The sequence below is a fragment of the Antennarius striatus genome, chromosome 13 (genome assembly GCF_040054535.1).
Source record: "Antennarius striatus isolate MH-2024 chromosome 13, ASM4005453v1, whole genome shotgun sequence".
NCBI classification, from domain to species: domain Eukaryota; kingdom Metazoa; phylum Chordata; class Actinopteri; order Lophiiformes; family Antennariidae; genus Antennarius; species Antennarius striatus.
In genome coordinates this window covers 3,247,962-3,266,149 of record NC_090788.1, presented here as the reverse complement: position 1 = coordinate 3,266,149, position 18,188 = coordinate 3,247,962, and the positions used below count along the sequence as shown (strand labels likewise).

Here is an 18,188-nt window from a genome sequence, read left to right as displayed (position 1 = left end):
GCCGCCAGCGAGATATTCATCATGTCGGCATTTCATAACTGAAATTTGGATCGTATTTTTGTCTCCGTAAAGATGCAGAACCAAACTAACTTCTACAACACTAATCCCACTCCTGCTCCCTGTAGGTGAGTCTCGGGGCTTCGCAGCCCTCCCCAGGTTCATTGGCTTCATCTGGATCCTGTTAGCTAGAGGGTTACTCTTCTCTTTGGTTGGTCTAACGTGTTTAAACATTTGGTCTCTCGTGTCACACCTCTGGTTTTAACAGGTCCTGGATCAGCTGAGCTTTGATGTTGAGTGCTTGACTAACTTGCTGTAAAAAGTTACAAGGGCAGTGGGGAAGTTGATCTACGTTTGACGAAATGCCATAAAGTCTTATCGGCATATTGAATCTTTGCACTTAAATCTAGAGAAAAAAAAAGGATAATGTGCAGAAACAAAAGAAAACGTACGCAAACTGATAAATAGTTCTGTGTATTTTCACTCTTTGGTTCTCCGGTTCTGATTTGTGGACCAACCTAGAATCAGGGAGGCCTCAGAAGAGGAGCGAAGTGTGTTGAAGACCTCCTGGTGAACAGGTGTGATCCATCACATAATTGTTTGTGTGGTTCATAGAGTTTGCGGGATCTGAGCCAAACCATTGGGAACAAACACAGAGATTTATTTTTAAATGTTCCCACATGAGGTCCAGAAGAAGACGACCCCCTTCAGATCTCCTCCCAGTTCCTCAAAGGCCTCCACAGAGTCCAAGTTGTTGACGTGTGTGTGTGCGTGTGTGTGTGTGTGTCTGTCAGCACCGCGTCAGCAACAGACTCTTCTACCCTTCGTTTGCCTTTTGTCTGTCACCTTTGTCGTTCATCTGACGTCTCAGCTCATTAAATCCTGACATCTGAGGTCATCGTCACTTTCCTGAGTAATTTCCTCTCAGGCGGTCGCGCCGCACAAACGCTGCACCAAGACCAATTACTTCACTTTACAACTTTGTTGTGTTCCTTTTTTGAATCATCATAAAAGCGCTGTTGTGTAGCGATGCTTTTATCTGATATTTCCAATGGTGTGTTCAAGCGCAGTCTGAAATCTAAAAGATGTCAAGTTTTAAGTATTCATAAAGTTATTATTGAAAAAAACAAGTCCTCGCTACAATAAATAATAATAAATGTTCTGAGTTTGAATATCAAGCAGCATAAAAATTTTATGATCAACAAATAATACCTCAAACTGTGCTAGAGTTCTAATTTACTCCTCGCTGCTGCTGACATGTGTATCTCTAAAATCTCTGCACTGACATCCCTTTACTGCGAACTCATCTGAATGTGAATATGAAACATCCTCTAAGTTCTTCATGCACCGCTTGAAGATTTCCATTTTAGCACATTAAGGACACGACGCTGCAGCAATAAGAAGCACAGATCGCATTAAAACAGATTTCCATTTGAATCGGCTGCTTGAGTTTGGTCTCCGCTGACAGTTACGACTCGGAGTCGGCTCTGTCCTCTTGACTCTTAAAAGGATTCGGTAATTTTATCTCCTCTGACTTCTATAAACAGACTCTAAGTGCTCACAGGTATGAATACTGAGCGAGAGTCACTTAAAGACACAGACCTAAAACACGAAAATGGATAAACTTGGAATTTTCACCCGTCTCTGATGACTCAGTTTTTCTTCTTACTTCAATTAAACGTATTTACTTCATAACGTCTTTATTCGTCTTCTTGATGTTGAACACCGAAGTAAAGATGACAAAGATCCTATCAGGTCGGACGGCTCCTGAAGGCATCACCAGTCAGAAGGTGCCAACTGGGGATCCAGGGATCTATTTGGCCCCGGGGCCCTCCTGGTTGGTTGACCGGACTACGAATTATACTGACCCCTGGTCAGATTTCTTTCATATAGTAATAATGAATCTGTCTCACCCCAATACACTTCAGTCCTGTTGCTATAGAGACAAGCATCTTCCTCCATCTCTTCTCGCCACCTGTCCTTCCTCTTCTCTGGATGAAGCCCTTGTGCCACATCCTTTTCAGCCTGATGTTAGCATCCGGCTAACGCCAGTCACTTGTTCATAAGGTTTGCTGGTGCTAATTATATCAGGCTAATGAGGACAAAATGCGTGAATATTGATGTGACATTAACTCTGAGTGGGTCCGCATTAATGAGCATCATGCTAACCGGTCTGAAGATGTTCAGTATGAGGCTAATTAGCACAATGCTAATGAGGTGCTCTAATGCTCAATAGTGCTCGACCTGCTTTAAAGTGCACGGACTGAGGTTTAGATCCTGATTCATATAAAAGACATCCACTTCAAACAGAATTATTAACATGCATTTACATCTATTAACATTTAGTATTTACTGGACAAGCTTTTAACATTGCAACAAACTTGCTCAAGAGAGAGGGGGGGGGGTTGACAATGTTCGAATTAAATTCAGTAACAAGTAAAGGGTTAATGGTTCAGTAATTATTTTTATTCACTGGATCCATCATGTAGGACGTTATCTTGTAATGTCCTCCAACTTCACACCTTTTAAAGGGTTCTGGATGCGGATGATGATCTGGATCAACACCCTAACCTCTCCAGAATATTTCATCACAACCCACAGGAGGAGTTTGGTTTGCTTTGGAATCAGTTCAACGTGATCTTCTTTAAGCTCCTGAAGGCATCGTCTGTACGTTTTTAAGCAAGGTGAATATTTTGAGGTGACCCCCGTGACCTCTGCTGTAATGATGTGCTTTCTTTAGCTGCCTGACTTGTGGCGTTTCCTCATTTTAACAGATGTAAAGCTCGCAGATTTATGAATTAAGCGAGGGGTGGATGTAGTCGCGGAGCAGCTGAACAAACCCTAGAACCGTTCAGGGTGTAACTTCATTACATCCTGAATGTTTTTACAGTGAAGAATTATTAACGACCCCGGTTTCATTATTTTAAAGACTATTTTCCATCAGCCTGTTGCTGTACAGAAAACATTTCATCGACTTATATGACCGGTCAGGGATCACAGGGTTTAGAGGAAAAGTTAATGCAAATGCTGAGGGTGGAGCGGGCAGTCGTCATGGCAACAACCAATAAAACGACCTCAGCGAGTGGCGACGTGTCAGTTTAACACGCCGAGGTGTCCGGCAGTGGAGTCGTCCTGATCGGACGTCGAGGGTAACGAGACAGAGCTCCTTCCTTCGGAGGCGGCGACCTTCCTCCTGATGTCGATGATGTCATGGATGATGTCACAGATGATGCTCGCGCATTACACTGAGTGTTAATTAGCATTCGCACAGACACACACAGGACGTTTGACCTTCCTGCTTTCATAAATCACAAAGACATCGCAGATCACACAGATGTTAACCAGATTAATGAGTGGAGAAGCTGGTGATTGATCCCCAATAAGTGTATTGATTCCAAAGAGTTGTGCATTTCTTGGATTAAATTAAAGTCCACAATATCGCTTCATCCTGTAATTTCACTAATGTGTCCAAAGTCACGCCAAAAGTTCGACCTGACAAATGAAATCAATCCTTTGGTCCTGCTTCCTCCAACAGAGCCAGGCTAGCGCTTTATGCTAAGCTAACGTCCTATCATCTGTCTGACATGTTTAAACCGTAGCTCCATATTTAGGAGTAAAAACTCTGCAACCGTCATTTAATATCAAGCAAACATACGTGACTGTACAACATATCTCAGGAAGGAGAACGCAATGCATGATGGGAGCTCATATTATGAGGTTAATACGTAGTGTCAACACAATATATTTATATACCTAGTCGGAGGATTATCATTTGTGAGGAATGAGGCACAGAATCAGAAGACAGGCCAAGAAAAGCTGACCTTTGACCGCTGAATGTTTTCACTGTCAGCAAAGAAAAGAAAATGATATTTTGAATTCAGGATTATACTTTCAGGATCAATAACGATCAGGAGGACAAACGTCCAGACCCGTGGTTAAATGTTGTTCTTCTGCTTCTTTTATTTGCTGCTTTGTTGAACTTCTGCTCGTTCAGCAAAACTCATGTCTGCGTCTATAAATAAGAACACGAGTGGAAAAGAGAAGTGGCGTCAGCGCCGTCCGTTTGACTCGTCCTCTCTTCCTGTCCGTCTGTCCTTCTGACTGAGACCCATCGACATGCCGTCGCTCCTTCTTCACGTCTTCATCGCCGTCTGTTTCCTCTCAGGTGAGTCCGACCCTCGTCATCCTTGATCATTTCGTAAATTGATCGTTTCATTGTGATGAGCTGGCGTCTTATCCGGAGATTACCCCACCTCCGGCCCATGACCCACATGTTGGATAAGCGTCTGAAGACGAGTGAATGTCGGAGGATTTGTTTTATCGACAGGTTTTCATAAGACAACTGGAATTCATCGGAAGAATGAGACTCACACAAAAAGCTGTGAAAGCTCCAGATCGATCAGCGAATCAGGAGCGTTTTTTTTTTTGAACATCCCATAATTCAGACTTCGTGTGGAGGCGTGTGATTGTTCATCCTCTGTTGAGTCACTGTTGATTCTGATTTATCCCTCTGCACGCTGTAAACTCCCATCTTCTCCTCCCCTGACAGTTAACTATGTAACCATGGTTACAGGGATGTTGTGTGTCAATCTGACAGGAGTCGTGATAGAATGATGTCATATAACGATGAGCTCAACATCCAGTCACTTTTCTTTCCCACACAGGGATTCCAAAATGCAAAGCTAACAGGACTATATTTCTTTATCTTCTCCTTCCTCTTCCAGGCCACGTGTCTGCCGTCACCACGGATACAGTGGTGGGCATGGCCGGGAAGAGGGTGACGCTACCATGTCGTTTGGAGGCGGAGCGTCAGAGAGGCGTGGAGGTGTGCTGGGGAAGAGGAGAGCCGTCTGTGTTCACCTGTCACAACGCTGTGGTAAACACCGCTGGACGTAAGGTGACGTACAAGAAGTCCTACAGGTGGGAGGTCACATTAAGATGACACAATGAATACTAAAGGAACTAATAGTAAATTGTAGTTTAAACATTTTGATCAAAATTTAGTTTTGTTTTTCAGTAAAGTCCTGACGAACAACCTCCGAAAATATAAAGTGATCAAAATGATTCACAACTTTTTTTAGACGTTGAAAAATTCTAGGAATAGAAATGTGAATACATGTGAATTTAGTAAACAATTATCTCCTCTTCCTCAGGTACACAGTCTCCTCCTCCTCATCTCTGACCATCTTAAACTCTCGACTGTCAGACGCTGGTTTCTATCACTGCAGAGTTCAGCTACCCGGCCCCTTCAACGACCAGACGTCCATCATTCACCTCATCATCGTCCGTACGTTCAGAAACCTAACTTACATCCGTCTGAACTGAATCATCTTCAGACAAAACAAGTTGTGTTGTGTTCAAGGATGGTGGGAATAAGCACAATTCCACAGGTCACACTTAACAGTTTCTGACCTGGGTCTTTGCAGCTCGTGTCTTTGTCTCCAAGACAACAACCAAAACGCCGGAGCTGTCGGACAAGAAGGATGCTGGGAAAACGAACGCGCCACGCACCACAACGGGTAAATAAATACACACCGTCGTCATCGGTGTCATGTGTCTCATAGGTCATCACCTGCTACAGGCAGACCACAGATAAAGGCAGACTTTAGAAAACAGTTTTATGTTATGTGAAATGACGCGTTTGATTGGCAGGTTTCCCCACAGGAAGTGATGTCACTGAAGAAGGAAGTACCGGGCCGATGATAGCGTATATTCAGGTAAGACAGATCAATAAATGTATTGCTGACGAAGAAAACAAATGTAATTCATTATTTATAAATAAACAATATCCAAATAAAAGTGTGAATTTTAAACTATTGAATATTTTTTGCTGAAAAAAGTAGAAACCACTTAACCTCCTAAATACATGTAAACTGCTTTTACAGTAACGTCTTTGCGTTGTCATAGCAACTGATGAGTGAAAATGACACAACATGTGTTCGGTCATTTGTTGACAGTCGTCTGTCCAGAAGCAGCAGGAACACAGCCTGAAGAGCTTCATCGGAAACACAGTGAGAGTTTCCTTCATTGCCTTCATACCCGCCCTGCTGCTGACCGCTGCTTACAGTCAGTACACACACACACACACACACACACACACACACACACACACACACACACACACACACACACACACACACACACCTTTCCTCTCTTCTTGATATTCATCTCAAACCGTTTCTTTCTTAGTAGAATGTGAAGAACTTTGTTTTTGGGTTTGCAGAAGTTTACAGGACAAAGCAGAGCCCCAAGGCTGACGGGAGGCTGAACCAATCAGACGACGAGGGGGCGGATACCTATGCCTGAAGGTTCACTGGATTGATGCCTCTATTTTTGGTCCATCCAGGCCACTATCCAGACCTCCACTTTATTTACTGTATCCAGTGCCGTCAAAAAGGGAAATGTCTACTTTACTACATTTTATTCATACCGTTATTCATGTTGTATTAAGTGTTATAAGCAACTCATAGCCTGTACATACCTGGAGCCATACACACTCCTATGATGCATTTATATATCAGATGTTTTTAAATTACTGCTTAAACGCTTCAGCTTAGATGTAAAATGCACTTTGATGGATTCATTCCTGAGACAAACTTGATGTCAATAAAGTTGAATCTAATTTGAATTTAGGTTCTGCTCATTTTTAAGTAAAATGTCGTCACACTTTGGAACTAAACAAAGAAAGATTAAAGACCGAAGGAGTTCAGGAGCCAAAGACCATGTAAAGTAAACAAATGAAGGATTTCAGGCGGACAGAAAGTAACTTTAGGTAAAGTGACTGAGGTAACCAGAGGGGTCGGTGTTTTTAATCCCACCTGTAGCGCCCTCCAGTGGTCATATATTGTAATTACCTGAAGTTGTGACGATAAAACGGCCCACAGGCAAGAATCAATCAATCAATCAATCAATCAATCAATCAGTTACTCGTTGTTTCAACCGAAAAGAATACGGCAGCAAATGCAAAGTTTTGTTAGTTCAGTGTTTCTGTTACTTGAGACAAAACAAAGATCTGTGTTAACCATGAACAGCTGTTTGTACTTAATCGTTATACAGTATCTGAGGGATGTAATGTATGTTGGTCATAAAAATAAAATCCATTTTCAAAAATGTGTTACGTTAGAGTAACCCGCCGGTGAGAAGCCAGTGCCAACAGTGGCCTGAAGCTAGTTTGATTTTAGGACCCCTAAAATAGATATAGAAGCATCCATCATAGTTATGACTATTAGAATTAGAACTTAAAATAGCAGTGTACAATAAAGCTCAATAAGTTATTTTTATATTTGATTTGACGGTTTGGATCAATCAATCATTTCCTTGTGATCATCCTTCACGTTTAACTGTAGTTTCAGCCTCTGGCCACAGGATGGCGACATTGATCTCGCAGCGCCGATAATTTGCCTCACATTGTTTTTACTTTTCAAGTTATTATATTTGTGATTTGATGACACTATCGCACTCTTTATTCTGATGTTATAAGTTGATCACTGTTACTTATTTTGCTTCAAAATTTATTTGATTCAGATCACTGTGATTAACAATAATTTTAATTTTCAAATTCCTCTGTACCCTCTGGTATTAGACCAGATAAGACAGATATATAAGAGCTATCAATGCATACAAGGTCGATTAAAATAAGGTACATCAAAAGTTTCTGCAGCTATTAGAAGTGGAATTCCTGAAGGAAAAGCATCTATAACCATCTATAAACGTCCTGGATGTCTGAGACACCAACTTCTACGAGGATGTTCACGCTCCAGAACAGCTGGACTAAGCGTGTGACAGTTGCTGTCAATTAATGCGGTCGGTTTAATAAATAATTTAATAATAGTTTACTTCTGACTTGCTGATGATGCCAGGTCATGTGATGGTGGATACTTTCTGGCTTTTCAGACGTGAAACGGACGACTGGATGCTCCTTTGAAGCCTCTGCTATCTCTTCATGGGGTTGTCGATCTTGAAACCTCCTCCAGTGAAGTGAGGCCTGCTGCTCAGCTGGGGCAGAGGTTCCAGTAGCTCCACTTTGGGTTTGGTTCTGAGCTCACTGAGGAGACACACAGAACTCCAGGACATCAGTGGGAGAACACAACTGTTTCCAGCAGCACGTTAAAAACCAATAAAATCAGCTGTAAAACCTGATGCAAAAAATATCTGACTGAGATGAAGAAGAGAAACAAAGATCACCTGTGGAGTTTTTTCTGACTGAGGTACTTCTTCTTAATGTTCGCGAGCTCATTGGTTAAATACTGATTTTCGCTTTTGTACTCATTCATCCTGGAGTCGAGCATCCTAAGCTCAGCTATCAAAGCCTGTGGAAGCAAAAGGACATGCACGTCAGCTAAACTGTGAGAACCTGATGATACAGAATTTTCTGACTGACACAGATTGAAAGCAGGAGAAATGGTTGAGACCAGAATCTGACATTAAAGATCTAACTCCATGAGAATAAAGTGAGTGACAGTGATGGGATGTTTGAAACAACCTTCAGCTTCTTGGTCCTCTCCCTGATGGTCCAGCGACACTGCTGGAGCTGCTCGGCCGCCTCTGGACCCGGTTGCCGGGCCAGAATGTGCTTCAGCTCCACGTACAGCTTCTCCTTTTCCTGGATGGGGAAACACAAGACCATAAACCAAACAGATGAGAATAAGCAGCCGGGTCCCGTTTATCTTATTAATGTGTAATAACACACATCTGTGAACTCTGAACACACAAATTACACTCACAACACAACATCCTGCTGCAACAAACACACTGCAGCCCAGAATGCAGATCAATACGCAGCTAAAATAGTCCCGAATAAATGCGCTGACGTTCGCTCAAAAGAAAAGAACTTTATCATGACCCACATTCAGATCGACTAATGAGCCGCACCATTATGTCCAGGTTTTCCTGGGGGGTCCAGAGGCATTCTCTGGACCATGATATTGTTGTTGATGTGAAACAATGCAGAATTACAGTCAGACGGATCATTAGGGGCTGATTTTACTAAATTTGCAAAGGCTAGATTCCAACATACTTAAACTTCTTCTCTTGGGCCGGGACCCGGATGGAGAAAAAAGGTTGTCAGGTTCTCGAGGGGGGCGTATCTACCTGCAACAACAGCTCCCTCTCTTCAAGCTCCTGCGTCTTGGCAATCAGTCGTTTTTGTAAGGACTGGATCTTCTGGATGAGCTCGTATTTACCAGGGTCGCTGCCCTGCAGAGGTCATTTTTTAAAAGTGTGGATGTTTTGACTGTAAACTTGTTGAATATCTACAGTAGATCTGAACACTGCACACCTCCAGTCTTCTCCATCGGTGAATGTTGATGGGTTTAAGCTGCTCCTGGAGGACGCTGTTCCTGGTCCTCTCCCTCAGCAGCTCCCTCTGGAGGTGGAACAGCTCTCGTCTGCATTAAAAGTCATTCAGTTGGAACAGATCATTTAGACCAAACGATTTCTAAAAAAGAAACTACTCACTCTTTGGTTGTTGGAATCTCAAAGGTAAGACAGAAAGCCTTCTTAAATGCGTCTCATTTACCTCAGGTCTTCTACATCAGGTACGTTTTTGTCCAGGATGCTCTTCTTGCGGTGGAGCCTCTTGATCTCCAGCTTGAGGAGGCGAATGTCCTCCATACGCTGGTTGTAGTGAAAGTCTCCCTTGTTCAGGATGGACTGCTGGATCCTGATCTTCTCGTAGAGCAGCGCTCGTTCGTCGTTGCGTTGCAGCAGCTGTTTGCCCAGGTTGTCGCGCTCTCTGATTACCTATAGGATAAATTAGCCACAGATAGATCAGACACAAACGTATGTTGAGGATTCTCTTCTTCTAGTTCCTCTAGTTTTTACCTGTTCTAGTTGCTTCTTCTGCTGGATCTGCTCAGCGTCAGCATCTGCTATAATCTTCTGCAGTTTTTGCTGCTCTGCTTTCTGGCTCTCAACTCGCTGCTTCGACTCTTCAAGCTGGGCCTTCATCAGATGAAGCTCCACCTGCAGCGGGACGGAGAACTGGCCTTGTTAGACTGTGTGACTTCTTCTTTACTCACGTTGGGAGGAGACTGAGGAGACGATCTGCAGTACCTTGAGAGCCTCGTTATCCTTCTCTAAGCGTTTGTGCTCCTGCTGATCTTTGGCAAGAGCCAGCTCCTTCCCGCTGATGTCATCTCTCAGTCGGGTCACCTGGTTGTTCATGGTCTTCATCTTCCTCTTCATTTCTGAAATGTCCTCCTGAGGGAGACCGAAAAGAAACGAGTGAATAAAAAGAAAGGGAAGGAAATGAGATGTGATTCAGCTACACATATTGTGTCCACAGTACAGCAAACATTTGTATAAGGGATAATTGCTACCTGTGCCTCGATAAGGTTCTTGCTATACAGGTTCCTCTCTGACACGACGGACTCCAGCAGGTTCTCCTGCTGCTTCAGTTTGCACTCAGCCTCCGTCACCTTCTTCCTCCAGTCAAATATCTCCATCTCTCTCACTTCAACGTCACTCATTTTTTGTTGCACCTGCAGAGGGAAGTAAAGACAAATCCAGGTTGATGCCTCATAAATAAAAAAGTCGTCATTAAGAGAATCTCATCCTCTAGCAAGACCCGCCTTCTGCATGAGGTTGCTGGTGTCGTTGATGTAGCGGTCGCGCTCCTTCTCCAGCTGCTGGATGATCTTGCGTTGCTTCTGCGCCTCCTGGCGGTAGCCGTTGATCTCGTGCTCCAGGGTCTTCTTGTCCTGCTCCAGGAGCTTCACCAGGTTCTGCTCCTTCTCAGTCGACTGTGCAGCTTTGATCATGTTCTATCCAATGAGATCAGGCATGCATCGTATGCAAGTATGTTTGTTTTATTATTTCCTTAAATATAAATTTGATAGATGTGTATGTTGACAAGGAAACTGTGAACACAGACTCCCACTATGGAAGTAACTGGGGTTTGTGACAGGCACACCTTATTTAAGATGTCTCTCTCTCGGATCAGCTCCTCTATTGCTTTCCTGTCGACCTCAGCTTGCTTTCGGGAAGATTCCACATCTGCAGATGACAAACGACAGAGACGATTTCTTGTTTTGAGTTAGCTAGTTCTCTTCCACGAGGATCGCACCGTTTCATTTGAGTAATCTGAAGTAAGTCTGTGAGGATCCCTCCTCCAGTTGAAGCCATAACATCTTCATCATACCTTTCTCCAGACCAGCAATCTGAGCTTTCAGCGTCTCTCTCTGCACGTCCACATCCGCTTTCTGATCCTCCATCTGGTGGAGCTTCTTCTGGATGGCTTCTCTCATCTTAGTTTGTTTGGCGATCTCCTGACGCATCTGACTCACCTCCTCCTCTCTCATCTGACAGGTGGGACGGCAGAACGAGGCAAAAGACGACAGGAGCGAGGAAGGGCTTTTAAAAACAGAGGGTGATAACAGATGCCAAAGCACTAAGGACTGGAGCATCTTTTCGAGCATGCTAACCTTGAGCTGATAGGAGGTCTGCTGGTTTTCCAGGGACAGGTGATCTTTGGCTGAGGACAGCTGCTCACTATCCTGCTGCAGCTTCGTGTTCTTCACCTGCAGCTGCTCCAGCTCCTTGGTGCATTTTTCATTCATTACCTGCAACAGGAAAGCACAAATTCTGTGAACTCTACTTACCGTACGTCTTAAATTATTTCTGAAGTTACTTAGAACCAGTTCATTTGTTAAATGTAATTTGAACAAATATTAAAGGAAGGATTGGTTGGAAACTACAGGTTGTTTTAAATCCATTCCATAACTCTTCTCACCTTCAGCTCCTTCAGCTGCAGCTCCATCCTCTGCTGCTCCTCTTTTGCCTTTTGACCCTGCAGATTCAGCGCTTTGATGTCCGCCATCTTGGCTTCCATGTCAATGTGCAGCTGCTTCACCTCCTTGTCCAGCTTCTCCTTCAGCCTCATCTCCCGGGAAATCTCATTCTGTTGAACCTGGAGCTCCTGCTGAAGCTGAATTTGGACACAGAGCAAAGTTAATTACGCCACCTTCGCCAAGGAGAACTTATTTCCATGCTTTTTAAAAAACATTTGAAAATGTTAAACAATATTCTTCAGAGGTTTCAATTAAATTTGGAGAGATGTGACCTTTAGAAGGGAAAGAAGTGACATTTTGAAGTGAATCAGGATCGAGATGATGACATTTTCTGACTCCCGTCCACGAGCATTACCACAGCGTTACCTGGGATATATTCTCGCCAGCAGCGTCTCGCTGGGCCTCAACTTCCTGTTGGTCTGCGATGACCTTGTCAAGTTTTTCTCTCAGACTTTCCACATTTGTCAGCAGCTCATCCCTCTCCCTGGTCAGCTCCTCGTTCAACTTTAGTCGAGCGCTGAAAGCACAGATAGCTTTACCATTTCACACCATCATACGATCATCAACAAAGAGCACACGGCGGATTCTCACCTCTGCTCCTGAGTCACAGAAAGGACGGACTGTTGTTCGCCCATTTTGATCAGGTCAGCCACCTCTTCTTTTAGATTTCTCATGGTCTCTTTGTCCTTCTTCTCTTTATCGTGAGCGGTGTCTACCATTTTCCAAGCTTTATCCAGCTCCTGCAACGGGACCAAAGAAACATTAAACACACCTGGGGCATAAAAAGAAAACCATTAATAAATATAAAATGCTAATCTGCCGTTCTACCCTCTTCAGTGACGCAATCGTCGTCTCGTCTTCCTGGGAGAGCTTCAAGGCGGCTGCGACTTTAGTGGAGGTGGACACAATCTCTGCGTTCAGCTCCCTACATTTAGACATCAGCCTCCTCTCGTTCTCTCTGGACTTCTTCAGGGCGTGGACCAGCCTCTCATACTGCACCCGGACCTTGTCCAAACTCTGGTCTCCATCCAGCTCATTCAGGACCACCTGGAACTCCTCCAGGGATACGTCCTCGCCGCCCGGTCCTGACTCCTGGGAGCACAGCAGTGAAAACAGGTGAAGGCTAAGTGAAAGTTAGCTTTACAGATTACAGCTAGCACCTTTGAAATTTACTAGAGCCAAAAACAAAACAAAAAAACCCAAAAAAATTAGCACAATTCCTTAAATAAATAAAAAAAAAAGACCTCAATATTTTGTCAACAATACTGTATTAGCAAACATGCTAACAGTGTCAACGCAGGCTTATGGCGTCACACTTGCCAAACTACGTATTTTCCGATAATAACTTGCTAAACTTTGATAAAAAAAAAAACAACAACAAAAAAACAAGTATTCTAACATCGATGTTAAGTTGTCTTGTAAACTGTTCTATACAAATAAAACTCACGAAAAGTGCTTACCTCCATTGCAGGAACTTAAAAGTCTGTGTTTAATTAAAGAATCCGTACAGGTGGCGTAGCAATGGTGTTATCGATGCAGTTGACGTCGGTTGCTGAGCAACGGCTGATCTCGCGAGAGCAGGACACCGCCCGACGAGAGAAGCGGACCGGAAACAGGAAGTGAAAGAAATCAACACAGTAAAACAGCCGTTGTTTTTTTTTTTTTTTTTAGATAAGAAGTTTATTCATTCTGTTTAAGTAAAGACGCAAAAAATGTGATTTTTGTATTTATAAAAGTTATAATAATCATATCGTTCAGAAAACAAATCTCTTCCGTGTTGAGAACACGTGATTAAATCTCAGCCCATTTTTTTTATTCCCAGGCCACACAATGCAGTAATTACTACTGTACTAGGTATCAGAAATATTGTTACTGTGTTTTTATGAGCTTTTAAACAACCCTGTTGATTACAAATACTCACCTTGACTGGAAGACGTTTTATTTGTTTTAATCCATCCAAAATACTGGATAAATATGACAAATCACAGAACTCTGAATCATCCATAATTTAAGATTTAATTACACTGATGTTAACCAGATTCAGATAACATTTACCACTGTTAGTCAAATGTCTTTATATATTTGTTGATGAATTGAATATTTGGACAAACTGATATTATTACTTTGCTAGATCCAGGTTTGTTTGCTTGTTTTTACATTTACTATGAATTACATTTAAGGAACAGTTGTTTTGCTGATGATTAAATTGTACTTTTTCTAACATCTACATTAGTTAACATTTATTCTGTTTTCATCACTTACATTGTTTCCCATCACAAGACTGATTTCGTTAAAACACGACAGAGAAACTCGACCTTTTAGTGTAAAGTGCATCAAATTAGAAGTGAATAACACAAGAAGTCATCTTAGAAAATTTAAACATTTTAATAAATAAAAACTGATGTAATATACACCATTATGAATATACATCTACAACAAGCATACCAAGACATTTGAAATACAAAAAACTGACAATTTAGTTGCTTTAAAAGCTTAAATTTTTAGGAAGAGTGGGAGTGAGCAGGAATTACAACAGCCATACATTCTTGTTAATGTTTGTGCCAACAAATATAAAAAGCATCACGAACAGCGACTTGTCAGAGATGGTGAACGTTAAAAAAAAAAAAAAAAAAATATGAGTAACATATCTGTACTAAAGATTTCCATCAAGAGACATGTTGAGGTACTGAGTTGTCTACGCCTGTAACTGACGACAAACACACTCACTTGTTGTTTTCCAGAAGGTCCCGTTAAAAATAAAGAAGAACCTTTGTCTTCTGTTAGTTTTTCCTCCACTAATATTACATTTTGTGATTAAATAAACGCGACAATGTCGAGTAGAGTGTTTGCAGCAAACTAGTTTTCAAAAGCATTTTAGAACACAGTATTTCAATTACGTCAAAACATGGCAACATTAACAGGCCCTTCAGAACAAACTCCATCTAATGGTGGGTTTTAGGTGTAGATGGGATCCGGTCACCATGTTGCTAATGCTACACAATAAATGCGTATCTGCAGGGGCATTTAGCACATCTACTGACCTGATAGGCAAGTGGGGATGGGAATGTCCAGGATGACATATCCAAGATCTGTTCTTAGCACCGGACACAATGTGTGGAAGCTATCTGCCACCATAAATACATCAAACTGAAGCGCTGCAGACTTCAAACCTAAATTAAAGTGTAAATCATGAAGGCATGTGCATTCAAATGAATGTTCTATTATATTTCCTTGCCCCTTCAAAATGCTAGTCCCATCTGACCTGTGTATTCCCTGAAGCGACAACCTAAGAAAACCATCGAGATACACGACCGCACATGATGTCTGACTCACCTACGGTACAGTACAGGATTGTATAGCTACATTTTGTCTATAGCAGGAAATATCTAACTTAAAAAAAAGCACCACAGATGTTTTCAAATAGCACCATTTGTCAGAATGTATGTGACAGTTTTTTTTGTGTTTGTTTTTGTTGTTTTTTTTCTTTTTTGGCAATGTACAGCACTCAACTGAATGTCACCAATGTCATTAACTTGTTTCCTGTTTCAAAGCAAACATGTGAATCATGTCAGTTCAAAGCAGCGTTCATGAAGCACCGTGTCTGTTATACATACGGTAGATGAGGTGAAACGTGATTATACATTTGTTTTTTGATGGGAGGGGAGGGGATGGGGGGTTATTCTCACCATTACTGCTAAAGAATGTGTGGAAAAAAGTTGAATGTGTGATAAAAACACTAAAAAAAAGAGTGAGAAGCTAAATTACCATCCCTAAAACAACACATACGTCTGGTCCACAAAGGAATCGACAATCACAGTTGCTATTTACACCGAATGGACGTTGCTATAATAACTAGTTTGCTGTCTCCTCGTTCTCTTTTGTTTCATACAACAAATGAAAACCTCAGACAGTTGTTCTCTACTTCCTCCAAGGTTCTGCATTGCTACAGTAGAAACAACAAATGGATATAAAAATAATAGAATATAGACTTATACATTCTTGAAGTCCCCAAATATAGATACTTATATAATCAGTTTGGTTCCATCATATCTTTTTCTCTATATATATACAGATATATATATCTACATAGATATATATGGTTTAATTTCTCTATATTTATCTGGCTCTATAATATTAAATTGTGAAACTAGCTTCTATCCATCACACACAGAGACGCTGGTCGGTTACATCGTGTTATTATGAGTCACTGAAGCAGAATCTACACGACTCAGTTCCCATTCAGTCGTCAATTAAGTTGATGTGCATCGTATTCTCTCCTACAAAAAATATAAATATGACAAGGTATGCTCATCTGAGATATTATTTACATGGTGTAACAAAACTTTTTTTTTTTTAATTATTTGAAATCTCAAGTCCTTTTGGACTGAACTCGATATATTATAACGTGTTTCCTTCGCGTCGCTCTGTTGATGACTGAAGAGGAGTGCGTGAAGTATATTGTTTTAAATCAGCTTGTCAAAAGTCTCTGCCTCAGTGCATCCTGTTGATGAGAGGTGAGATTCATCTCTTCTGGTGTGATAAGGAACTCCTGGAAGAATTTTATAGTTTAATACCCCCTCTTTTTACCCTAGTGAAGAAGATTATTTATCCATCAGTTTTTTGTTTGTCTGCAAAACCTACTGATTGTAGTGGATGGGGAGGGGTTTTTTTTCTTCTTTTTGTTCACATTTTGTTTCATTTCTCAGAAAATAATCATGGGTCTATCCAGTAGGTTTAAATGTATTTTATAGGGAAGTCTTTTATAGGGAAGTCTTTTCCCAGCCCAGCTGCTGTATGGGAAGAGGTTTGAATGGATTAAAGGGGAAAGTTGGGCCTTGGGGGAGGAAAGTGCTCGACTAGTAAAAGATATTTGTGACAATAACTAAAATATTACCAGATTGACATCTATTCATTATCAATAAAGTTAATTAACATTTTGCTGGGCTGTGAGCATTCACCCTAACGACAGAGGTATTAATTTGTGAGGTATTACAATGATATTACCATTTATAGTTGGTGGTCACATGACCAAAACACCAATATGCATCTTTATAGACATAAATCTCGATATGATTTCATTCTGTAGGTAAAGTGCTCACTGGGGATAAAATTCTTTCTACTTTACTTTTCTACATGTTCTGTGATGGTTTAGCACCAGAGAGTCTCCATCCTTACAAGTAGAGATAAAAATGGACGTATCCTCCACAACACGTGTTCTTCTATAAGGTGTAAACTCAGAGCAGGGCGGCGCTAAATCCAGACACTTGTTCTCAGATCAAGAGCGATACAGTACTAAGATTCTCTTTACAAGTCTCTTTTCATGAGTGTTAAAGGTGTGTGACATTTTTTTTATAATCTTCACCATGAACGTATCTAATTCTAAGGTATTTCAGAGTTTTGTACTGCACCATCAATAATGTTCCCCGCTGCGCTACCTGAGGCCTGCCATACAGCTAGCCTTGCTGCGGTACGTTAGTTCTAAACTAGTTTTCACGAGGAATCAAACCTTTTCTATAGAATTATATCTAAGTAGCGTATGTAACACAAGACGACCTGCAGTCGGACAAGCAGAGCATCAAAACTGAATTATTTATTTTTACTCTTGGCTATAGGTTGTGAGCAACTTTCACCTAATGTGTACCAAAAAAAATCCACAAGAAATATCTGCTCCAGACCAAAGTGACTAAAATTAACCCTGGCGGGAAATTAAATCCGACCCAGGGGGATCAAAAGCTTCATTATATAAAGGTGCCGTTCGTGTTTTCGCCATTCATTGTGCTGTTTTGCTCATTTCTGACCAAAATCTAAGTACATCGCCCTGGAATCTCTGTTCTTCCCATGTCTAAGTGTGTTCCTGTGATTCAAAAGCTAGCGATGTAGCTGCATGGTGACTCCTAGCTGATCGTTTATCGTTCATAACCTGCACCGTGGTGAGCTGGCGCCCTCTGTAGGGTGTACCAGGTGCTGCATTCATGCTAGCTGAGACAGGATCCAGTCGCTCCCCCTGAAACCTAGCAAATCAATTCTTGTCTTTTATTGTCTCTCACTCTGGTACAGAAAGAGAAACAGGTTTTTATATTGTTTAGTATGTAACATGAGATGTGTATTTTAAACATAGCGCCGCGACTTTTTTTAAATTTTATGCATATTGCTTACTTTCATTTGTTAATAATAAGACGCAGTTGGGACATAAACCTTCAAAGTGTGTGAATCAGTTCTACAACTGTATTACATCATATGTTGTAAAATTCTTTTTTAGGCCTTGGGGGGAGGGATCTGTCAATAAAAGTATTAGCAGCGTCATGGTGTTGTTGCCGTGGTAGCGATTCCCCATGTATGTCGGTAACATCCAAACGTTCAGACCATGCAGATAAATTTTTCGCTGTACACTATGTACATGGA

The 18,188-nt window shown here is 41.6% G+C and overlaps 2 protein-coding genes across 3 annotated transcripts; one reads left to right on the top strand and one right to left on the bottom strand.

Moving 5' to 3' along the window:
• Nucleotides 1-4,088: 4,088 nt before the first annotated feature.
• Nucleotides 4,089-6,625, top strand: LOC137606604 (hepatitis A virus cellular receptor 1-like). 2 transcript variants are annotated; one of them, XM_068331930.1, is made up of 7 exons: nucleotides 4,089-4,162; nucleotides 4,722-4,917; nucleotides 5,151-5,284; nucleotides 5,424-5,516; nucleotides 5,662-5,714; nucleotides 5,955-6,063; nucleotides 6,221-6,625. In XM_068331930.1, the coding sequence occupies exons 1-7, from the start codon at nucleotides 4,114-4,116 to the stop codon at nucleotides 6,301-6,303; spliced, it is 717 nt and encodes a 238-aa protein (XP_068188031.1). In that variant the 5' UTR covers nucleotides 4,089-4,113; the 3' UTR covers nucleotides 6,304-6,625. The 2 variants fall into 2 exon arrangements, with proteins under 2 accessions (XP_068188031.1, XP_068188030.1); XM_068331929.1 differs by having other exon boundaries at nucleotides 5,650-5,714.
• Nucleotides 6,626-7,743: 1,118 nt separating this feature from the next.
• On the bottom strand, nucleotides 7,744-13,252 carry cfap58 (cilia and flagella associated protein 58). The gene is made up of 18 exons (XM_068331655.1): nucleotides 13,247-13,252; nucleotides 12,615-12,878; nucleotides 12,378-12,526; nucleotides 12,153-12,303; nucleotides 11,729-11,923; nucleotides 11,421-11,558; nucleotides 11,138-11,297; nucleotides 10,910-10,992; nucleotides 10,569-10,760; nucleotides 10,317-10,478; nucleotides 10,051-10,197; nucleotides 9,820-9,960; nucleotides 9,515-9,738; nucleotides 9,275-9,383; nucleotides 9,088-9,192; nucleotides 8,480-8,599; nucleotides 8,182-8,306; nucleotides 7,744-8,041 (listed from the first exon to the last, which is right to left on the bottom strand). Exons 1-18 carry the CDS (start codon nucleotides 13,250-13,252, stop codon nucleotides 7,930-7,932), a joined length of 2,583 nt encoding a protein of 860 aa, XP_068187756.1. The 3' UTR covers nucleotides 7,744-7,929.
• Between the last annotated feature and the right edge of the window lie 4,936 nt (nucleotides 13,253-18,188).